Source organism: Artemia sp. Qi Xiang Cuo, chromosome 5 (assembly GCF_049724085.1).
Source record: "Artemia sp. Qi Xiang Cuo chromosome 5, ASM4972408v1, whole genome shotgun sequence".
NCBI lineage: Eukaryota > Metazoa > Arthropoda > Branchiopoda > Anostraca > Artemiidae > Artemia > Artemia sp. Qi Xiang Cuo.
The window spans coordinates 35,722,150-35,747,446 of record NC_142798.1 but is presented as its reverse complement, the minus strand read 5'-3'; the positions used below and the strand labels follow the sequence as shown (position 1 = coordinate 35,747,446).

The 25,297-nt window shown below is 33.7% G+C and overlaps 1 protein-coding gene across 1 annotated transcript in view; it reads left to right on the top strand.

Annotated features, from left to right (window-relative positions):
- Positions 1-25,297, top strand: part of LOC148952088 (RNA-binding protein 28) — a 44,380-nt gene that overhangs the window by 7,456 nt on the left and 11,627 nt on the right. Inside the window, exons 2-7 of the mRNA XM_089089528.1 lie at positions 3,709-3,983; positions 10,952-11,120; positions 12,403-12,670; positions 14,138-14,357; positions 18,809-18,983; positions 23,770-23,987. Of these exons, the coding sequence (XP_088945654.1) occupies positions 3,709-3,983; positions 10,952-11,120; positions 12,403-12,670; positions 14,138-14,357; positions 18,809-18,983; positions 23,770-23,987 (1,325 nt within the window). The remainder of the gene's footprint in view (positions 1-3,708; positions 3,984-10,951; positions 11,121-12,402; positions 12,671-14,137; positions 14,358-18,808; positions 18,984-23,769; positions 23,988-25,297) is intronic.

Below are 25,297 nucleotides of genomic sequence, written 5' to 3'. Positions count from 1 at the left end.
TTCTTGATTTTGTCACTGTCAATTTACAGGTAAACCAGTTTTGACAAGATTGATGCTAACACAGGTATAGGATCTGTATCTAAAGTAATAGATAACAGTATCATCTTTGAGGGTGTGTAAAGAGCTTAAAATTGAATTTACAATGGAAACACATGTCATATTTGGGGTAAATTCTGATTTTGGAGATAAGTTTGTTTGTTAGCTATGTTAGCTGTATACTCTTAATCTAGATATTTACAATTTTTTGAGCTTAATAGTGTAAAAGTAAAATAGTAGCTCTATTCAAATCCCCTTTCAACTCTGTTTCTAAATACAGACATAGAGATAGGCAAATACTATAGTCAACTGACAATTGTATCCCAGCCCCCTTTTGGAGCTGAAACACATATTTTAAACAAATAAGAATATTATCTTTAGATTCTGTTATTTTATGAGGTAATTCTAGTTCAGAGGCTTTTTATTATCTTTGAAAGCAGCCTAGTTGAGTTTAGTGAACTCTTCTCTCAGGAATAAGTCAAGAGCCCTAATAATCTCCTGAGAAGATAATTTTGAGTTACCTACCTCTATTACCTCTTCCTCCAAAGAGCACTGACCTTTGATGATCTTTAACAAACTTTGCAGCCTATTATAAAAGTTAAACCTTAGAAAATAAAATTTCTGCTCAAATGAGACATAAAAAACTGCTTCAAGTATTTAACTTTACTCAATCCTAATTTATAAGGTTTTAAAGGTCTGTGTAACCATTCTTATATTTGGGAAAATATACTGGAAAATTTTTCCTTTTTCAAATAGGCTTATGTAGCTAGAGAAAAGTGAACCCATCAATCCTTAACCTGCTTCCAGCTGTGATTTAAGGTACCTCTTGATGCCTGTTTTATGCTCTTTCTAAATGTACTATTGAAATGTATAGCTGAAAAATTAATTAAAAACTTACAATTTAATTATTAAATCCCTTACTTTAAATTAGTATATTTCAAATGTTTACAATCTAATTCAATAAGCGTTTGAATTTAATAGTTTCCTAACATCAGTATTTAAAGGGCCATTTTCTATGCAATAACTACTGTAATGTGACAGTAGCAGAAAAAATAAGAGAAAAATAACCGATTGCCATGCTTGTACAAAAATGATGGATAAAAAGCTAAATTACAAAATGCTTCAATTAAAGGAAATTATAAAACTAGAAACATTAAATATATATATATATACATATATATATATATATATATATATATATATATATATATATATATATATATATATATATATATATATATATATATATATATATATATATATATATATATATATATATATATATATATATATATATATATATATTATATATATATATATATATATATATATATATATATATATATATATATATATATATATATATATATATATATATATATATATATATATATATATATATATATATATATATATATATATATATATATATATATATATATATATATATATATATATATATATATATATATATATATATATATATATATATATATATATATATATATATGAAAGACTAAAAAGAATTATGGATTTAAAAACTAAATAAATAAAGAAAAAATACCCTTGTTGATATAGTTACAAGATAGACATGATTAACATAATCTGATAAACCAGTGATACAGGCTAATGAAATTGATGAACCACACTATTATAAATGGGCTGATATTTTGTTTACACTTTCTTCTGTTTTTTTTGTCATCAGTTTTGTAGAAGGTAAAACAATCTGTAATTTTTTATTTGGGTTTTGTTTTTATTATTGTTAGGCTACTCCAAAGTTTATTGCACAGAAAATGTATCCTTTTCTATAGAAATCAGAAAAACATTCAACACCTAAAAATAATATTTTAACTTCTAATTTCTATGGGATAAGATTGTTATTCATCAGTGCCTTTGAAATAGACTACTTTTGAATAATATATTTATAAACAAATGGTATGTTTGTAACTTTGTTTTAAACCCAGTTCTTGCAATTGTTGCTTTTTTTGTGTGATGACAAAATAAGTTATCTCTTGGAACTCCCTTTAAGGGCTCAAGATACAATTTCCCCTTGAACCAAGCAAGTTAATAGAGCTAAGGAAAAGCTTATTACTTCAGATTTTGAAATACTGGTTCCAAGTATAATGATCACTACTATTATTATTGACCTCTCCCCTACTAGGGCTATATGTAGCTTAAGGCTATGCCCAATGATTTGTATGCCATAGACTAAGCCTACTATGAATATAGCAATGAATATTGGAACATTACAGCAATGAATGAAGAATGAAGCCTAAAGAGAGCAGAAAATACAATGAACAATGAATGAAACCAAAAATGAACCTAAGTTACCACAAATAAGTGTAGGGTCTCTGCCTGCCCCCTAAAGTGTCCTAAAAGTATTGAGTTCAAAGTAGCTAGATTACTTAAATAGAAAGTTTTGTCTAGGCAACCCTTGCTTTTGAAATACAAATAGATTACAAAATTATGATACAGTACTAGGTTTATTGTTAGATCTCCTGTATTTGCAGTTTTTGGTCCTTTTTTTCTATAAAATCGTTGGTGTTTCTGATTTAAAACTAATTATGCTTATTACAGAAAGACAAAATAATAAACTGTTTGGCAGATAAAAGCCAGAATGCATTTTAATTTCGGTAGACAAAATTGTATTAGGAATCCTGACTCTTCTGCAACTAAACTTCTCTTAAAGTTTAGAATCTTTAAATTTTGAAAAAAAGGTTCAGATATGTTGATACAAAACTATCTCTTTATGTAAGCAATATCCCACAGGGATAACCATGGATGCCCATGGGGAATGCTGGGGACTTTAATCCCTCTCTAAGAATACACAAGAAAGGCAATACTTTGTATTAATGTGCTTCTAACATCTGAGAATCTCTTTGAAAAGGTATTTTTTTAAACCTTAACTCTCTTTTAGAATATTTTTTTGAAGCTTTCCTCAATCCAGTGGTGTTAATCTATTGAAACTAAGGGGAGTGAGATTAATTTTTCGAAGCTTTTAGCGTGGGATAATTTTTTGGTCTGTTCAATTTTGTCATTGGAGATTCTAAAAAAGCTATTTTCAAATGAGAATATTATAACAGTCATTTTTAAAAGTTAAAAGGGATGGGTTAATATTCCCTTCCTTTCATTGAAAACTCTGCCTCATCTGGAAAATTTTCCGCTGGAATCATTGCTCATAATTATGTATTTCTGCAAATTTACCTAATTGGAAATGCCAGTAGATAAACTTTTTTCTTTTTACTTTTTTGGATTCTGACCAAGGGTCTGTGTTGTGCAGGTACTGATCTCCTGGTTTGACGTCTTTGGCCAGGAGTGCAACGCGTGGTTGGGGTCAAATCATCTGATGCTTCCCGTGTCCCCCCCCCCCCAGATTTCTCCAGATACCCATTTAGAGCTGTGCTGATTCTGACTGAGCTTACAGGATCACACCATTGATCCTGTTCAAAACCAAATAACCAGCAACACCAGGACTCAAACCCTCGACCTCAGGATTTCAAGTCTGGAGCGCCAACCAAAATAATAGTACAAAATAAAAGCTCTTTTTAAACCAAGTCATATAAATGCTTACAACAATTTTTAATAGTTTACCATATTTATATGAACCTATGACAAAATTATATGATGTCAAGCAGAATTGAAGAAACTATTGACTTTCCAGTTATTTTATAGATGACGCAAAGAACAAAATTGCCTATATAACATACAACAAGAAGGAAGACTGTGTCTTGGCAGTAGAGAAGCTGAACAAGACCATTTTCAATGGTAATCGAATTACTGTCAGAATCAGTGGCAAAAAAAAATTAGAAGGAGAAGCGAGTAAAGACATTGAAACTACGGAGATTCAACCAATTTATGAAGGCAAAGAAAAAGAGGTACTAGGCGCAACCAAGGCTGAAAAAATTAATCGGAAAGCAAGACTGATTGTAAGAAATTTGTCATTTAAGGTAAGAACTTTGTATTTCTTTAATTAAAACTGCAAGGTAGATACAGAAAACAGGGTCATCATGCCATTTCAAAGAAGCATGAGTAATTCCAAGGCCAGGAAATCAACCTGTTCATAAAATACGCAATGGAAGAACTGCAAAAATCGTTTCGTCTACACTGTTGGTTTAATTTCAATTTGCTATTAATCTGCTGAAAAACTAATCCAGGATTTTGATATCTCTGATTGTAAATAATTTATTTGTGTGCTTTTTAAATTAGGTTGATCAAACTGGGTTCTAAAAAACTAATTAGTATTTTTAGTAATTATCTTTTTTTGTCATTTTTGCATCAACCTTAATCTGTTGGAAATGTTCTGTCAAAGTTAAACAAAGTGACATATAGGGTCATTAGTTAGACATTTGAGAGACTAATGACTTCTTTCCTAAACGCTGTCCCTATACTGTATGTCTTAGGAAGATGGTGCCAGGTTTTTAACCATATGACTGTAGCTGGTTCTGTTTCATGATCTTTGGGGGCCTCCTTACCCGCTCTCCTGGGGCACCTTTGCTAGCCACCCAGGAAAATTGGAAAATAATAGAAATCTTGGCTGTTTACGTGGTGGTGGTCCACTTCTTTCCAGGCATAGTCCATAAGAAGCTGCTTTGCTGTTTTTCAAAATTAGGCAAATCAAGAAGCAGTAGTCATACCTCTCTAAAGAGTCAACGCATGCTATTGTTAATTAGATCAAATTTTTGGTTTCATTGGTGACTGAGAGATAGAAAGGGTGTATTTTCTAGCCTGAATTATATCTTCTAAATGTGAATGAATATTTATTCTCTCTGATGCTTTCATCAACAGGGAATGCAAAGTCAACAGTTTGACCGCTCTCTATATCTGTTTTACTCCCCCTTCAATGCTGTTGTTTCTGGTCCGATCTCGCAAGGTAAAGTTCATTAATGTTATGTACTTTGGCCTCTAAATTGATGATTCACCAGATTACTCCTTCTTCGTGCTCTACAAACAAATCATAGCCATGTTCTTTTCTTATTTTTTTCCATCATGACTAAAGTCCAGAATTGCTTACTGCATAAGTATTTAAGGTCATATTATATTTTACATAGTATTTTCTCCAAAACTGTTTGAGATCCCTGCTAACTCTAAAGCAGTGTTTCGTTTTTACCTTTTTTGTTGAAATTACTGATAATATATTCAGTAAATGCACAAATACCCTAGGGTAGATCTAAAATGCTAAAAGTGTATTTTCAGGCCCACAATTTTAGTATTTTCTTCCTTCCTTCCCTGTGTGCTTATATTTTGTAAATTCCTGTGATGAAGGTAAACAAAGTGGTTGCCGCACTTTGACACTTTCAGTGCACTAAGTTGTGGAAACTGCACTAAATATATGAGACATTGTCTATCAAGCAATTCTTGAATTTTAAGCTCGATTGATTAGAATTGATGGAAAATAAAAGTATCTTTATATTTAGCATTTCAATTTTTTTTTTAATTAGCAAATATAATTTTATACTTGAGATTAGTTATATATATTCTGTAAATACAGTAACTGACTAACGGTGGCTCACATATTTCACCTTAATTAAGAGGAAGGTATTTCCAAGAAGTTTATGGAATACCTAATGTTGGCATTTTCTGGGAACTGATTCTCTTTGATTAACTTTCACTCTATAAAATTGTTCTGAACGGATTCTCTCTCTTAGAATCATTTTAAAATGGACCTAAAAATGGTCATTTCTTGTATTATCAATCGCATTCCTCTTTGGGTCAGACCTGCCTGCACATGTGACCCTCACAATATCACTTGTTTGAGAAGCAATGGATACTCTCCACTAATTTGTCTTATGAAGTTGAAGTAACTTATTGTAAATCAAATCGTGATTAGTTCCCTATTCTATGTTAGGTAAGTTACACCAAAGCTTAAAGCTTGTAATATGCTTAGATTTAAACAAGGGAATTCTGTAGTAACAAATTGAAAAAAAAACAACTATTGTAATTATTTAATACCAAGACAGTAGAAAATTAAGGACAACCAGTGCGGTTTTCTTAATTTGTATCTACCTACAATTAGTATCCAAACAAATAAATTTCTACCTTCACTTGCTTCTAGAAACTTTTATTTACTAAAAACTAGAATCACAGTTTTTACACCTTCGTCACCTTTTTCCCCTCTCGGGAATTAGACGCTCTGATTATTTTTCAGGGAATATAGGAAGCTATATATAGGCAGAATTGCCACTAGGAGGGAAAAAAAATTATCAAATGTTTCAAGAATTTCAAGATATGTTTCAAGATATGTGACGTTTAAACTTAAACTGAGAATTACTTTTTTCATATCTCTTTTTGTATTGTTTCTAGGGTATGGCACAATTGAAAAAACTTAGGAGCCCACAATGTGTTAAAGTGGCTTTGTCTGTACACCTATTCTTCAATTAAACTAAACGGAGCCATAACAGACTGTTATAATTTATTCTGTTGAGTGAGTTTCATAGTTCCCGATAGAAAAAAAGACTATGATTCTGTAACAACCATTCCTTAAGATCTGCTATAGAAACAGAAACGTATGTTTCTGGTTCGATATCTGTTAGGTATCTGCTTCGTCTGATCAAGGAACTTTAATTTAAATTAATCTGCATAATTTGCAATTTGATCTTTCTATAGGTGTATCTGGAAGATAAATGGGGAAGTTGAAGTTTAGTGACAATGCTAGAGCTGTTGCCTGAGCAAAAGCTCTTAGTCTTCTATGTTCTTTGTTTTTGTTAGACTGCCAAACAAATAAATGCCTATTTCTAGCAAGATATTGCTATAGATCCTCTTGTGTGTTCCTAATCTGCCCTTTGTTGGATCCAAAAATTTCACCCTTCAGAATAAACCAACCACGAATAAAAAAAAAAATCAGACTATATACGACCAATCAGGGGAGAAGAGTCAGTTAATTTTACTCGGGAGACAAAACGCAAATATGACAGAAATTCTTCCTTTAACAATGTTAAACCATCTGGGTACTGAATATTTTGTTTATTTGATTGGCTTATTGATTAATCATTTTCAAACCGAATAGTTGTAAAATGTAATGATTTAGTAGCAAAACTCTTTGTACATGTAATTTTAAAATTAATTGTCATGGCTATAGCAGTAGCTGCAACCTAGTAAAGAGCAAATGATAACCCATAGCAGCCGAAATTTTGAAAAAAAGTTTGTTTCTAAGAAAATGATCTAGTGAAAAATAGTCCTTATGTAGCACTGCTTTGAAAATTATATTTCATTAAATATTTTGTATTTAGAAACTTTTTATTAAATATTTTATGTTCAGAAATTTTATTTATCAATAAATAAATGAGACCCCAAACGAACAGAAATCCATATCAAACTCAAAACGAACGGAAATTACCACAAACAAGCTATTCTATTTTATAACGTTAACAAATCCAATATAATCAAGAATTTCAGGTATGAATATCAATATACCGTATCTTAAATTGTTAATCTACATTCATTTATTCTTTTTAATAACCTTGGTGATTTGGGTGTTTTTTTTTTTTGTTAATGTCAAGACGAATAAAAGCGCATAGCTTGGAATAAAAAGTGCAATTGGCATTATGGTCTGTAGAAGGTATTAGGGATGATAGCCCTTCTTCTATTTGTGACAATTTCGATTAGTTTTTAGTTTGAATTGGTTATTTATTGTAATTTCTGTTCGTCTTGGGTTTATTTATTTATTGATAGTGATTAATGGTCGTTCTATGCTTGCATTATTATTTGATTTTGTTTCTACTCATTGCTGGTTTGATATATCCCTTTACTTTTTTTTGAAAAATATGCTTTTGGGGAAAAAGTTTTTTAGATTAGTCAATGTTTTTTAGATAACTCTCATTACCCAAAACAAAACTCAGTAATAAAATTAAAGAACTTTCTCATTCATCTCCCGTCAAAAAAGATGCTGATACAAAAATCAAAAATCCTTTTCTAGAGGTTTCTCCCTGGAAGGTGTACACTTTGCCATTCTGAATAATCGTGGAGGGGATGCGGACGCAAAGGTAGCCACTTCACAAAAAAAATCCATTAAATTTCCGTCCTTCACCCTCTCATAGCTAAATTCATTCAGACAACAGAAAAGTATGCCTGGCTGACAAGGATAACTCATATGCCAACTGAATATTTAGACCACAGTTACTTGGCATATCGCGTAAAAAGGCGTAAGAAAGTTTACAATGAAAATCGGGAACGAAAGTCAAAGAAAAGGGGAACTATGAAAAGAACAAATGGACGTTTATCTAATAAATAATCGGGGCTTAAGGCCACCACGCCCCCAATACGATAAATGAGTGTCCCCATGTCCTACTGGTCAAAACACCAAGAAAGAAACAAAAAATACACAAAAGCCAAACTCCAATATTTCAAACTTTGTAAACTTATCGTCTTCTACATCTCATCTGTGTTTAGTGTACAGGTTACCAATTGTGCTTGAAAGAGCTTGACTTAAGATCCGCTACAGTACCGTGTCTACAGTACTGAACCATTGGAATAACGGGCTGTATAAGCATCGTAAATATGTTTGTATTTTGAAAAAGAGAATCCCCGAAATAAACGAATAATAATCCTGCTAATTTAATGTAGAACCCGTCGGGTATGGCCTGCCGTGTGAGAGAAAATGCATATACCAAACTACCCACTGACAAACAGGGACAGAATTTTATGGGTTCTAAGTAATTGTAGTAATTGTGTCTAAGTCAATTGTAAGAAACTTGTAGCACGAATAAGGGTGAAGGTCTGGGAGGAATTGGTGCTAACTGGTAATGGGGAAGAGTATATCACAGGGACCATAATTTGGATAGGCTAGACCTTGGTAAGGTAATCATAATTGTCCATTCAAGGCCACAATACTTAATTGGCTCAGGGAAATGACTGTCATATTTTACCTCCAGAAGGGATTCCTCCCCACAACCAACTTAGGCCAACTGCCTCAAAAAGTTGATATAACAGACCTCCAACACCTCCTCAGGCTCTCCCATTACATCTTCAATACCACCCGACTTTTCCAATACCCTTTGTCGTTTTTTCCCTTCTACTTCTTGATAATCTCTGTTTTCCGCTAAGAAGGTATAGGCCTTCTACTTCCCTTCAAGCTCTCCTTCGCTTCCGCAGTTGTAAGCTGACAAAAATGACTTCTTTATTCTTCGAAGTGCTCTCAAAGGTTTAATTAATACTCGGTTTGGGTTTCAAAATTGCTTGTGATGCCCTTGAAAATCTGAGGCCAATGTAGTCTACGGATTAAGATAAAAGCCCCCCCCCCCCTCCAACACCCCCTGAAACTTTTGACTCGATATCTCTTGCTTATCTCGAGATATTCAATATTTAAATAGTTCCTGTTAGTCGCCCCTCTTTTTTTAAATGTGGCTGAGTTTTTTTTTCAAAGTTAATATGTAAATAGTTTACATTTTAAAAATTCAAAATTTTTATTTACATGTTTTGTTTTTCTTGGTATTAAATGTATTGGTAAAATCAGACTATCAACAATGGCTTGTTAGGTGACTTGTTGTAATATTAGCTAATATAAATTATTAAACTTGAAACCAACATACTAATTTAGGAATGAAGCCTAAAGAACTGAAATTATAGTATAGTATTTCCTAGAAATTAATATTGCTCCAAACTAATCAAACATGACAGCCAAAAAATATCGCGATGTAAATGATCTTGTAATAATTAATTAAGTTTCATTTGTCAAATAGGTTCTTATTTAATAACATTCTCAATTATGTTCAATTCAATCCTAACATTCTTATTTTCATCGCTGTTTTGTGCCTCTAAATTCCTTCCTTTCAAATATATAGAAGAATCAATGGGCTAGAGCAAACCTTCTATTTTAGCAATATATTTAGTTTTCGTTAAGCACAAATCATATTCAGGTCTTTTTGGATTTTTAAGGGTCTGTCAACATCGCATGTATTTGGGGTACTTTACGTTCGTTGTAATTTTGAATTCATTGTTTATTGTAATTCCTAAAAAACCTATTTGCATGTTTAAGGGAATGTGGTGCCTTGAATATGGCTGATCCTGGGAGTCCAGTTCAAGTGTGACTCCAGGAGGTTTTGCCATTATATGTACGCCAAAACCGCATACATGAGGAAGAGATTAGGAATACCATTCAAAAACTTTCTAGCAAACACCACAACCCTAGGAAATTACATTGAAAAATTGTTAGAATGTGGGAAGAATTTCGATTTTCAGACTAAAAGCACATGGTCTACCGGTCTCCTTTTTAGTTCAACAACAAGCTCTCTGATTTCTCCTCCTACACCCAAAGGAGTATTTTGTAATATACATTTTCGTACAAATTGAGTTTGCACTCTTTTCAGTTATATGCGAATTTTTAAATTTATTTTTAATGAACTAAACTGTAGCCTTTCTCACTTTGTATCCTCCTCTGATGTAAATAAATAGACGAAGATGATATATTTCTAGTAGACTTACCAAAGTATTCTAACGGTTAAAAAATCAAAGAAGTGCGCTTCAAAGACCTTATAAATAAAAGAGAGTACCAACCACGTGACTTTTATGCACCAAAAAAGTTTTTCTTAAAAGGGCAGGAGGTTTCAAAAAGCTTGCATTTTCTGCAAAAATTTTTAAAATGTTGAAGTAGTGTTATTAACTGTATAATTTCAGCTTGTGTTATGAGCTGTAAAATTTCTAATGGCTTCACTTCAGTGCATTGCTTTACTTTGTAAATCAACGTTATCCATCATTGTATATTTAATAAGTTGATTATTAACAAACATCGTCACTCCAAATCTGTCTGAATCTAAAACTGCACGTCTAAACCATCCTAAAAGGTCAGCTGCAGTGGGTCTCTCCTGTGCAAAGGCTTTCAATCTTAAATGATGGGTGTTGACCCTATGCATTTTATACCTGTATGACACGCGTTAATTGTTAGTGTGATACATTTTTTGTTTCAATATCCTTCTTTATCTAGGCAACAGAAAGTGATGTCAAAAAATATTTCAGTCAGTTTGGGAAGGTTTTAGATGTGAATCTTCTCAGGAAAGATGACGGAAGACTCAAGGGATGTTGTTTTATTCAGTTTGAAAAGACAATGGAAGCAAATAAAGCTCTTATCAATGCAAATGCCATGGAGTTCAAAGGTAATAGTCTTCATCTATTGTCTGAAAGGGCTCCTTAACCCTTGTAAACATTCACTTTCCTAAAGCCGCTATTTCAGGTTATCCCAGGTCAGGTTATATAAAGTATCTGATGCAAAAAGATCAAAAAAAAAAAAAAAAAAAAATGAAATCATGATTCTAACCCTGATCCAATTACTAGTGGCGCGAAAAGTATGTAAGGATTTTTTTGTGAGTAAATATCCTCGACCACAATGTCTGAATTAATTCAGTGTATATTAATTTCGCAAAACGAATCTCAAACAGTCGTTACTTTATACCAGGACTCTCATGGCGTTCCTAAACCTCTGTTAAGTTCGTATTTATGAACAAATGTCCCCCTTTAAGTCTATATATTAGATCTATCTAAACGGCCCCCGTTAAATCTATTGAGATTGATTTACTGGCGTATTTGAATGATAAAATAGGTAAATGCCAAGTACTCGCCTATATTTACATCGTTCTCATTTTTTCTTGTAATATTCAGATGGGTTATAGAACCTTAGCTAATATCTTTGTGAAGCAATTTTCCGACCGAGTTCCTTTATATATATTTTTTTTTTGATATTTTATTCTGTAGCAGTCATCCAAGTGAGAGTATCAAATGTTATTAAAGAAGAGATTATATACTATTGCTGTAAAAGTCAGTTAAAAAAGTTAATTGTCATAATCACATTTGACCTTATTTCATATATGTTTCAGTGAATGCAAAAAAGGTAATTCTAGTTGTGTCAGTCTTTTTTACTGGTTTTACACCAATGGACCCTAAATAAAAGGGACCCTGCAAATAAAGGTACAAACAGAAGATACCAAGATGCATATCCCCATAACAAGGACATGACTTTGTACGTCATGTTTGGCATCTAAGATACTGTTGAAGCAATTTTTATATCAAAAGATTCATTTTACACTAATTTCTACAAGGAATAAAATATAAGTTTCAAGAAAAAATGAATATCTAAACATTTTGAGAAACAAATCAGATCGACCAAAAAGAAATAACCCTTCTGCAGAAAAAAGGTGGCCAGTAAATTGGAGTTGTACGAAAATGTAACTTAACGCCTTTAGACCTTTTATAAGACAAATGTATTTGTCAAAGCTATTTGGAAACCCCTATTCTTATCAAAATCTCTAAGGAACACTTTTTGGAGCCTAGATTCTATAGCAAGTTTTTTTTGTAACTTGGTCTGGTCAGTTAATCTACTATCTTGTAGTAAGTAATTTAGAGTATCTGTAAAAAACTGGGTCCTTTTTTTTGCCTTTCCAGGTAGACTGATTGCTGTAGATTGGGCATTACCTAAAACTAGATTCCAGGAGAGTAGAGCAGAAAACACTGAAGATATGACTGAAGCTGAAAACGACACTACGGAAATCCCGTCTGAAGATAGACTAAATAATTTAAATTCAAATGCAAGTGATGAAAGTGACTTAGCTGTTGAAAGTTGCAGTGACTCCCAGGAAAACGATGTTAACACTGCATTCGAAGAAAAAGATGAAAGTGATGACCATCTTGATGATGATCTTGAAGATGAAAGGTACACACGCATCTAAAGCTCGTGCTCAGGAATTTTTTTTATGGGAGTGGTGCAAAATTAGTCAAACATCAAAAAAGTATTAGAGAATTTTATGAGTTCAAAATAAGGATCACGAGACTTCAGTACTCTTCACTTTAGCGATAGCTATAGATTTTTTTTTTTTGTGAATATGAAATTAAGATGGACGTTTTTACATATTCAAAAATTGCAAATCTGTCCTTTAGCGAAATAGACGAATCTTCAAATGTGAAGCTCCTCAGTTAATTCTTGAAAAATTCGTGGTCATTTTTCTTAAAGCTCATAGTGAAAAGTGTATAATTATCGACCGACGAGTACTAGGATTTGTTTCAGGGATTGTACACCTTTTGAATAAACCAAAAAAGACGAATTACATGTAAATAGACAAAAATATAAGAAAAATAGTAAAAATCTTTTAGGTTTTCATGAAAGGAAGGAGAAGGGCAGGGGCTTGAAGCATCTTAACCCCTGTGTTCTTGTCTGCTGTTGATGATGAGTGATACCAATGAAAGATGTTACTTTTATAGCTAGATTGAATTATACTGGTGTCTCTGATGTGTATTTTTTTTTTATTAGTCTTATATACTGTACTACTTAAAAAATATTAGTTTTTTTATAATGGAATTTTGCCTGGCATGCAGCTTCAGAGAAAGGATGCTTGAATTTGTGTCTAAATTCGTTTGACATCATATCTCTCTTGATTCTTGCCTTTCCTCTCAGGTATGTAGGTAGACTTAAGCTTATATGCCCTGTGACAAGTCTGAAAAAAACGAGAACCTGGAGATTAACGAATTATAACGGAAATGGGTTAGACTAATCTATTCAAGCCACAGTTTATAACAATGTTCATCAAGATTAATCTTTTAAGACCTATCTTTCTGTCTTTTCTTCTTTTAGATGTAATTTATTGTTATCATTCATATCTTGTCACTTTAAATTTGGTTAGCCCATTTTAATATGCATTCTCTATTGTAAATCGTTTTATGTTGTATTTCAAAATCAAGCTTGGTAAAACCTATCGAATGTGGGTGTTTCTTCTGTGACAATTCTTTTTTAAATATATGTAATTAAGTTAATGGAAGCAAGAGGTTTCCTATATAACCGGAAATTAGTCTGCAGAAACAGAATATGCTTCTAAGATCAGTCTTTTGCGGACTATATTTTACGTTAAATATGTTATATATATGTTAAATAAAGTTTCATTTTAGAACAACTATCATAAGAAAAATTGCCGAGCTTTATTTTTGCGGAACCATTGAAAAATAAATATTAATCATCAGTAAAATCCTTGTTTCAGTTCAGTGATGATTCTATCTTATTAGTAATAGGGTCAAGGTTTTCCAAGGATATAAACTCCTGTTATTCTAGATTCAGTTTATTTGTGATTTAGTGGCAATGTTCTTCCTTATTGATGGTAAAAATTAATTAACGTTGATTCTTTTTTTTTAGTGAAAGTGAAAGGAGATGGGAGGGAGAGAAGCATAAACAGTCACATCAGGCTAGTGACGTACAAGAAGGAAAAACTGTTTTCCTTTCAAATCTACCCTTAGATATTGAGGAAGATGCATTAAAACAAGAAATGGAAAGCTTTGGGAAGGTCATCTACGCACTAGTGTGTTTGGATAAACTACTAGAGAGACCAAAAGGCACTGGATTTGTAAAATATCAGGTTAGTTTATTCATGTTTGTGTTTCGCTTTCAACTCAAAACTGCTCAGCTTAGCTTTGTTCTCTTGAATACTTCTGTTTAATTCTCATTAACCTTTTATAGGCTTGCCTTTGATTTTCACAAGAGCCCCTTTAATTTTCACAAGAGACACAGGCTCGCTTTTGTTTCTCCAATCATACAGAATGGAAATCATTTTCTCATCAAAATTCTGCTTCGATCGACTGGAAGCGCAGAGTAGGCTGGACACTTAGAATGAGATCGTTCTAAAATTTTGGAAGTCTCATCTCTTACAGCTGTGGAGTATTTTCGTTTACTTTATTCTGAAGCTTATTCAATCAAATTGAAAACGTAAGGAAGAAGAATTCTTTCAACTGATCTTGTAGCTTGTAAGACTGAGGGTATCTTTTGAATGAATTGTCTCTTCAAATAGTTATGAGGAATGAACCCCTGTCCCTAAAAAAAGATGATGCGTCTGTAACAATCAAAATTGAATCCACAAGATTCAAAATTCCTTCCAACAGAATTTCTGATTAAATAGTAATTAAAGCTATAACACAAATTAGAATGTTGAAACAGACCTTCAAGCTAAAACCCTGTGACTTGCCCTGAAATTTCTCAGTGCCCACTAAATTACTGGACATACCATGCTTTCCCAGTAAACTGTCCTTCAGTGATTCTGATGTTTTTTTTCAAACGATTCTGTTTTCCGTCTCTTGCAACGTCACGGGGTCAGTATTGTCTTCGTCTACTTATTTTTGTTTGAATTGTTGTGGAGGTGCTTCCGTATAGTCCCATCACCTGAATCAAATTTTGGGTCCTGCAGCGAGTTGCTGCATCTGAGTCTAATTTCCTGGTCTTCTATTATCAAGCAGAGAATTCCACCGCGCCATTACTGTACAGTCGTTATTGTCACTTATTAAAAGAACTTTTTCTAGATGACTAGTCTGACCTGCTTGACGATTTTTATCAACCTAATAATTCTTATTACCTTGATAGCCAACTGGAATAGGAGTATCTATTAGAATTTACTCTGTAAAATTGCTTATGCAGTTGAAAAAGAAGAGTGACATTTGAAATAGATATAAATAGTTTTTTTTGTGCGCCTCTTGGCTAGCAAAAAGACCTTCGCTTTGACTGAGTGGCGATCCGGCATTTGGCCCCTTGTGTATAATGCCATGCAGGATGTTTTTGTTTTTTTTTAACCAGAGGGGAAAATAAATATAGAAAAAAAATTAATGGCGAAAAATGGAGACACCAAAATGAATGATAAACTAACTTGAACTTACTTTTACTTGCTGTGGGACCAGACTTGAACGCCTCAGCCGATATCTAGAAGACGCCGTATGGCTGACTCCCAATTGTCGCGATCCAGTTTTTCAGGAAACTGGAGCCAGCAGTTCGCCCACTTTCTGCCAATTGTCCAAAGTCCACCAGAGGTATCGAGGTCGTTTTTGACAGTTGTCCACCAATTTTTCAGTTGACCGCCAGGACGTCTGCTCTAATCTGGCAGAGGAGCAGCAAAAACCATTTGCTTGATGATGCAGTCATAGGGTGTTCTCAGGACATGGCCAAGCCAATGCAGTCTTTTTTCTTTGACAATCATTACAGCCGGTTACAGCCGGTGACGCACATCAGCATTTGAGATTCTGTCGGAGTATCGAATCCTCAGGATTTTTCGTAAACAGCGGTTGTAAAAGACTTCCATACCATGGAGATGAAGCGCATTCAGTGGCCAAGTCCTAACTGCGTAGAAGAGAAGAGGTCTAACAGCCTCTTTATAGACACAAGTTTGTGTCTATAACACAAATTTGTGTTTTGTCTTCAATCTGATCTCCCGTCGGTTCCACAAATGGTGGTGGAGTTGAGAGAATATGGCCTGGGCTTTGTTGATTTTGTTTTTTACGTCAAGGTCACAACCTCCATGAGAGTCTATTAGCCAGCCAAGATAAGTGAAGCTATCAACTGTTTCCAATTCCTGTCTGTAAAGCACAAGTTGATAATGTGACTGTATATTTAGGTCCATGACTTTAGTTTTGACCGTATTGATCTCCATACCCAGTAGCTGAGAGAAATGTGCTATTTTATTTAGCATTGCTTGGGTAGTTGCTGGATCAGCAGCAATCCGCGGAGTCTAGGTTAGTGTACTGAATTATATTTCATTAAAAAGGGATACGACAAAGTGTAAAAATGAACAGAAAACAAGAGAATTTTTTTTCCTCTATGATTGCTGCTAGAACTATGAGATTTGTTTTACTCTTAAAAAAATTCTTATTTGGATCACAACAGACATAGGCAAGCATCCTTTTTTTTAAGGGCTTGGAAGATGGCTTGGTATGATGTTTACCTCCTGCTGAAAACTTAAAATTAGATAGGTTTTAACATTGATCTTATAAATGAAAAACAAAATTATGCATGAATATAGTTTAAGTATTTGCCTCCAAAATAGTTTTTTTTTGTAGATTTTTCTTTGTCAGTAATTGAGGTTTTTTCTTTTACGGATTTGTGGTTTTCTTGAAACTTTGAAGGGACAAAAACTGCTTAAACGCCCTACAATTGGTTGTATGTTGTAATGCTCTGAAGATATGGGGAAAATGTATTTTTGGACTGATTTTTCTTCTTTCTTTTAAGTACTTTTTTTTTATTTTCTTTGATATGAAAACATTTTATATCCTCTGTTTTTTTTCTATATTTTATTTAGATATCAACTTCGAGGATGAATTTAATTTTTGGGATTTTTTGGTTCTTTGGAATTAGTTTGTGCTTGTTTTATTGTATTAGTTGATGTTTTTTTCTATGTAGATGTAGTACTTCAATTCGAAGGACAGACAAAGCGCAAACCATAAGATATGCATCATCTAGCTAAATATTATATAAACAATTTTGGAAATTCAAAGAAAATCTTTTGAAAAATAAACATTAACCATTCCGTAGTGGAAATCCGACAAAGAAACGTTTTTATGCAGTTGGAATATCATAGTAGGGATTAAAGCTCAGGTTAGAGTGGGCTGTTGAAGGAGTTTTATTAGTTTTGCCTACGTGGCTTGGCGATCTGATGAGTTATTGTTAGTATTAATAGTAGTGTTGGTACAATGTGACTTGTCGCTGCAATAAATGAGGTTGTCTTGTTACAATATTGATTAATACTATAATGTATGTTGTTTATGCCGCTTTGATCAAAAGTTAAAGCAAAACTATTATTCAAAAACTTAAGATTGTTTTCTCTTTTGTTTATTTTTTCAAAGTTGATAAAGTGTGACAAGCTCTGTCAAGGTATTTAAGGGGAGAGGGGTATTAAACCATCTATATGTTGACCAGTCAAGATCATATTCACCATTAAAATATAAAGCATTTTCATTTTATATCTGTAAACACTTTTTATTCGGTTATATGCCAATGAACACTAAGATCTGAATTACGCGATTTTCAAGGAATATCAAAAGGTTTGACCGTCATTACATGTCATTTTCAACCCATCGTTGTCAGGGTTGAAAAGCAAGATGTCTAATAGAAGAGTGGTATTCATTTGTTCTGATATTAACTGCTAGGTTGCTACTCTTCATCCAAGACAACAGGGTAATGGAATGGACTATTGATGTTTTTTTGTGGTGACTTTGAAAAACAGTAGGAAAGACCATAGTTAATTATTATTCCGTTGTATCGAGAAATTCAGAAGGACCCAGACTTTGGCAATAAGACGCCTCGGGAGAACAGAAAGATAAATGCTATTACTGTTGGGCTTAAAACCCCTGCTTTGACTGTATTCAAAGTATTTCACCTGGTGGTAGTGTGATTTAAAATTTATGCTTAGCCGAGATGCTTATTTGCTGATTGTGAGTGACTCGATTTTTTTATTTATACCCCAATATTTTTTCACCGTTTAAGAGGCACTGAGATAGACAGAAGGGTGTATTTGACACTTTACTGAAAAATTCTTATAATCCGGGCTTATAAGAGTCCTCTGAAGGGCACAATTTCAGAGACCATAGATACTTTATGAAGGTTGACGACTAACTGGACGAAAAAGTGGTACCATTAGCTCAAAGACTATCTGATATAATTATTTGCTATGCTAAAGTATACATCTAAACAATGTTATGTTTACATATTTTTTCTTATCTAAATTTTCCGAAGAAACACCATTCTCATTAAGTTGTTTAAGACCATGCTGTTATTGTTCTGCAAAATTATGGAGGTGACAGATACAGCCTGCAGCCTATGGTTTTCGTCACGGCGATTTACATTTTTTCTTTTGTCGAGTTAATAACTTGTCCAAGATAGCCGTCTTGTTTTGGTGCTTGGATATATGCCATTTAAGAGTTTACTCCTGTCTATTAGGGATCTTTGTTTGTTTTTTTCAATGTCTGTTTTCTTTGCAAATAAAGCAATATTGCTGAGATTGAGCTAAATAGGCTCGTTCTTGTATTTTAATGATTTATCATTGTTTTTCATCAGACAGCAGAATCAGCTCAAGCATGTATAGAAGCAGGAAAGAATAAATCAATAGTACTAGATGGCCGCCAAATAAATGCAGTTTTGGCTATGAGCAAAGAATACATCGTAAGTAAAGGGCAAGATGCAAAGAAAAAAGGAAAAGATAAAAGGAACCTTTACTTGGCGAGAGAAGGGAGTAAGTAACAAATATTATATGTACTGAGCAGAGTCTGTTTATTAAGTCTATTGAACGAATAATTGAGGAAATTGATAAAAAGATCTGTTGCTAAAGTAGCAATAGAAATGAATGTGAAAAAATGCTCAAGATTGTTTGACGTTAGCTTATTTCTGAGTATGGAACATTCTAAATTACATTTTAATTTATTCAAGCCAGATAAACTGGAAACCTATTGGCTATTAGAAAAACTACGGTACTTAATATGTGGTGGACAAAGTACATTTATAGTTTTTTGTATCTTTCTTTTTATTTTCAGAAAATATCATCATGAATAAGCAAAGTAAATGATCAATCTATTGTTTTGGCACTAAAGAAAAAAAAACAGAAAACAATTTACACATAATCTGTTTGAAATATGAACTAACATAGTTACCCATACATCTGAACCTTAATGGAGGGGAGGGGGATAAATTACAGGATTTTATTTTTCTGGTAGTGTGATGACAAAGGGCCGTCCTAGCAGAGTGGTTAGCGCTCCGGACTTGAAATCCTGAGGTCAGGTTTTCGAAATCTGGTGTCGCTGGTTATTTGGTTAGGAACGGGAGTCAATGGTGTGACTCTGCAAGCTCAATCAGAGTCAACTCAGCTCTAAATGGGTATCTGGAGAAATCTGGGGGAAATTTCGGATGATTTGCCCCCAGCCACGCATTGCACTCCCGACCAAAGGCATTGAATCAGGAGTTCGGTACCTGCGCAACGCAGACCCTTGGTCAGCATGCATAACAGTTTTTTTTCTTTTTTTTGCAAGTCACAACAAAAAGAACGGATGTTCTGGCCACTTTTCACTTTTTCCACGAGAGCCCTTGGACCAATCTTTAACGTTAGAGGCCCTCCCGTTCCCCTCAAATTAGGTATGGGAACAACTATGTGATCCATGCTACGCGGAAAATTGACTTTTCTCTTTTGAAAGTTTCAGAAAGAATGGTGAGATGTAAATTTGATTTGTAGCTTTTAGTTGTCTTGGAGTACTGTTCAGTACATGCGATAGCCTTGATTTACTGCATTTGGTTTAAACGGGAGGGGAGTATGCGCACTATCAGGAGTATTGTTGGGGCTTTTACGCAGTTCTACACTAAATGAATGGTCTAGTATGCATGCAAGTAATGCCTTAATGCCACAAATACTTATATTTCGAGGTATTCTGTGCTTAGTATCGACTGTAAAGATGAGTCTGTGGCTTTCAAGAAGACTGACTAGAGACAACCAGTTTTAAATGAGTAAACTCGTACAATTTGCTCTGTTTAAAGCCTGCTTTGGAAAGAAATTTTATTTAAGGTATTAATTTCCAACGTAGTTGTCTTAATCAATTGCCGTCTTTTATCACAAAGATTCCTGTAGAATTGAAATAAAATGAAAGAAAAGTCGAAACAAGGCAAATTAAATGAAATAAACACTTTTGTTTAGAAAGGACTGATTACTGCCAAAATTTATGCGAAGCAATTTTTGAGTCCCCAAAGTCAGTTTAATGTAACATCCAACTAGTCAATTGAGATTTTTTTTTTATCGTCATGGTTTATTTTGTATGACGTTTCCTTATCTGCTAGTATATGATTTGTGTTTCTTTTCATGGTGTTTACGAGTTGCTGAATTTGGAGTAGCAATAAAAAAAAAACCATAAAAAACAAGACCCCTCTCCCAAACCATACAGAGCTGATACCCGAAGATAGAAGAATTCCTGTCTGAAATATAGTTACCAAGGCGTAGTTTCTTCTCCTGTTCTATTTAAAAATTACGTTGTCGAGCCCACAAGAACATTAATTGTCATCTTACATGTCAAATGGTATTATCTTTTTTGCTTCGTCTGTCGGAGATATCCTTAATATTAGTCGGACTCTGCAAAATGAGTATTTGAAATTTGGTCTTGAATCAAAACTGGATAATGCAAGTTCCTCGTATTTCAAATGGCGTGAAAGTAACCACGTCCCACCTATGACCCAGGGCTTCATTTTGGTTCAGATAGCAGAAAGTACCGCGTATATGGGCCTTCCAATCGGTTCAACTCTTTCTGACATCCGCCAAGTCCTAATAAGACACAAACCACTTAAAATTCGTACTATATATACATCCATAGTCACTGCAAAATGTTCCTTCATTTGACGTCTTTTTGTGTATTCAACTCATTTCCCATTGCCATATTCTGTATATTACCCTTTTTTTGAAAATTTTCGCTAGGTCAGGTAAAAGAAAAATTTATTCATGCTTGTTCAGGTTTGCTAAATAACTGCTTCACCTCCCTCCATGAGTACAACATCCAAGAATGGTTCGAAAATTCAGAGCAGCTGACCCGAAGGAAGCAGTAACTTCATTAAATGAAATGGAAATATTGCAAGCCTCCTTTGATATCCTCTGCTAGTGCGTGGCGCATAGCTGTGAGTTAAGAGTTCAATTATTATGTAAATATAACTTGATGTTATTTTTTATGTGCAGGTTTTATTCATTTGTTCCGGAATCGGTTTCTTTTTTTCAGTGTGTACAGTATGTGCTCTAAAGTGTATTTTTGAATAAATAATAATAATAATAATAAGACATGATTAGTGAAAGACTAAGCGAAATAAAACTAAAGACATTAGCCTTTAAACTCTCGCCCCCCCCCTCTGCCCGTGGGTGATTAGCTACTCACATGGCAACAGTGGTTTTGATACTGTAGCGGATGGTGGTAATTTGATGTGTATTTAATAAGCTCAAGCAAAATGTGACATTGGTTTTGGGCTTGGGGCTCAGATTTCCAAGTTATGCAAATATTATGCGACATAAGACATACAATTTTGAATGAAAACTAAGTATGACGTGTAACGAATAAGCTGTGAAACTTAATCCCTACTTTTTATTTTAAAAACAATAAACGAAAATAAACGATATAAATAATTGTAGAAACTAAACTTAATTCGCAGTCACATGTTAATCATATGAAGTTAAATCATACAAGAAAATCTACTTGAAACTTCGGAAGCTTCTTTTGCGTGAAATCCGTGAATGCACTTTGTTGGAGCTGCTCCCTGCTCAACTGGAGCTCGTCCCTGCTCAAACTCCAGCAGTAATCATCATATGAGTATCCCGTCTTCCTAGGTTGCGATCCTCCATAGTCTTTAAGTCCTGGTGAAATCTTTTATCTTGTTTTTTTGTTGGTAGCATTTGAATTTTCTGGCAGACAGTTTGAGCGGCTATTTAAATAGTGAATTTTATTACTCATCATATATGCAACGACAGCTACAACCTAGTAAAGAGTTACAAACTAGTAAGTTCACTATTTGACTTATAACCATCTCATTTACCAGCGTAAAATAATTTTCAGCATTGTGGTAACCCAAAAAATTGTTTATGACTTCGCCCATGCTTTTCGCTCAGCCTCATTCGTGGAATTAATAAAGGCGCAAACTTTCATGAGTCGTTGTATCTTTTAGCCATCGAAACTCAGGTTTTAATCTTTTCTCTGGTCACGTGAGACGTTTTTCTTCCTATGTATGCAAAACAAGATTTGTTATTATCTAGATCCCTTATGAACTGCATCATTAGGCCCGGCTTAATGTATAGTGGAGGGAGGAGGATTTTCTCTCGTGCAACTAAATGATATTCTTTTTACCAGGACCCATATTTTCTATCTGAGGCCACTACTTTTTCGAAGGTTTTTCTTATCTTTGCTGTCCCAAAGACACGAGAAAGAAGGAATTTTATGTAGCCACTTTGCAACCCAAGAAGAAAATTTTCCGTCTCTAAGTTCAAACAAATCACTTACTGATCCTCAGAATGCTTAATTTTTTCGAAAACTAAGGCCACACACAGTGTCATATTCTGCTTTCCTTTTACGTCGAGGGAGCAATCGTTATGGATCCAGATTCGTTGTCAATGTGTAAAAGAACACATACACATACTTTGTTTTTACTTTCTTTCTTTTAGGGAAACGACAATATGAAATTGGAGACTAAATTTTGTTAGATCCGGCCAAGTTCCGTAATCCTGACGGCAATTATACGCCTAGTATTTTTTTTTTTTTACTGGGTTTATCTTTATTCTAGTTTAAACAGGTTGTGACAGTTTTGCTCAATAATACACTGTACAGTGTTAATGCCGTAATTAAACAAACTTTTTTAGTTTGTGTATGAATACGCCTCTGAACATTTCTGATGGATACGAACTGGGCTTGTATTAGAGGAGTTAAGAATTTCAAATTAACACAAATTCTTTATGGCTATCATCATCAGGAAATGAATCTGTTGTTTCAGACCCCGTTGGAATTTATTTACCGCGTTTTTAATTTATGAAGAGTATCATATTTTCTATAGTAAGAAGTCCCTCGTTCAATTTTGGAGGTGAGATGTTTTTTTAGAACAGAAAAGTTTGTTTTCAGAGTTTAAATAATGTAAAACTAGTTTAAATTTGTCAATCACTGGTAAAACTGATATAAAGAAGGATTAAACTGTTAACCCAGATGCTGGTGAAAGGGACTAACAATTTGTATGTAAAAAGACATTGAGCAGAATTTACCGAAACAGACATATTTGGAGCAGAGGGGAATCCTAAGAAATGCTTTCTAAGAAATGTTTGTAATGAAAGAAACTTTGGTCTTAATTAAAATTTCAGTATGTTTGAAACTAACGACACAAATATATACTCATCGCTGCTTATAGCCTTAAGAAATTATTGTGTAAATTCTATTGTATGGTTCTTTATTTATTTTTGTGTCTTAATATTGTTGATACTTTCTAATAGGAAATTTATATTGTCTGACCTTCCTCCTTTTTTATAGCAATTAGGATGGGCACATCTGCAGCTCAAAATATTTCCAAATCTGACATGGATAAGAGAAGTCAGCTTAATCGGTTGAAGCGTCAGCTATTGAATAACCTTCACATGGTTGTTTCTCCTCTTCGGCTCTGTATAAACAACCTTCCTCTCTCCTTAGATGACAATGGACTCGAGAAACTGATCAAGAAATATGGTCCTAAAGGGGCTAAAATCACCGAGGTAATTTAATAACCTTATTTTTTCTTTAATTAATAGGACGATCGATCGTTAAATCGTTAAATAACTATAAGGTTTTCTCTTTCTTTTATATGTTTTAAGAAAGTCAAGTTGAAATAATAAGTCAGCCAAAAGATTCTTCAAAAGCATTCCATATCTATTTAAAAGGCCACTGACAAAAATCTGCGTCACACCTTTGAACATGGCTGTTTTTCGTCATTGCCCGAATTCTAAATTTCATGGACTTTAATCTCTGTTTATTATTGCTTTATGGACCAAGTCAGAGCACCTTCTAAAATAAACTCAGGTTCCCACCCTTGTTTCACCCCTTAAATTGAATCAATAATATTTTTTATATTGAACAGAATCTTGGACTTTTCTTGGTATGTACTAGTAATCAAATTTGGGATAGCCCTTGACCTTTGCTGTTTTGATCCTGTACTAATAAGGAGGCCCTTTTGTTCAGCCCACATGGATTATGACGGCTTCTAGGGACCATCATAATTAATTTATGATGTAGTCTCTGGTGGTTGGTTTAGTGAGGTAAATCAAGCTGAAATCACTTTTTACCGAGTTGGTTAGGTTGTTAGGTTGGAATTTTTCTTCTCGTGATTCCAAAACACAATTTTCTTTGCAATTTTCTTCACAATATTTTTTAGCCTAAAAAAAGGGCGGGGGTCAATGTGTCTCGGGAAGGACTCTCTCTCTTTTTCTTTAACCCTAGAGTAGGAATGATTATAAGCATAATCCAGATCATGCAGTCTTGTGGTTGGTATATCAGATGCTCAAATAATTATTATGCAATGTTTTTAAACATCAGAGAACCCCATTGTATAGGTCCTGATGGTTTTGGCTGCAGAGAAGATTGAAAGTCACGTAGGATTTCCATCCATATGAACAATAATTCTCGAAGTAAATTCCTTCTTCCACCGAAATTCTGCAATAAAAATACTATTGAAACTTATTTAACGAAACTACTTTTCATTGACTAAATATCCAATTTGTCCTAAATAGGAACGATTGCTGAAAGACAAGGACCTCTGAATTAGGATCAAAAGATTTTGGGATGTACCAAAAACGTTCAGTGTAACGAGCGAGGTGTTGAGGAAAGGGGCAACCTCCCTCATCTAGAGAATAATTTCTGGTAGTTTAAAGCTTTAATGCTGCTTCTTACTTTTAGGTGAAAAAACTTTTTTTTTTTAATTCATACTATAGGATTTACTTTTATATTTTATTTCTTTTAATTCTTCTTCTTGTGTTTTTGGGTCTGGGGGTTGAGTGATCAGAGCAGGGTAAGATAAAAGATGAATAAA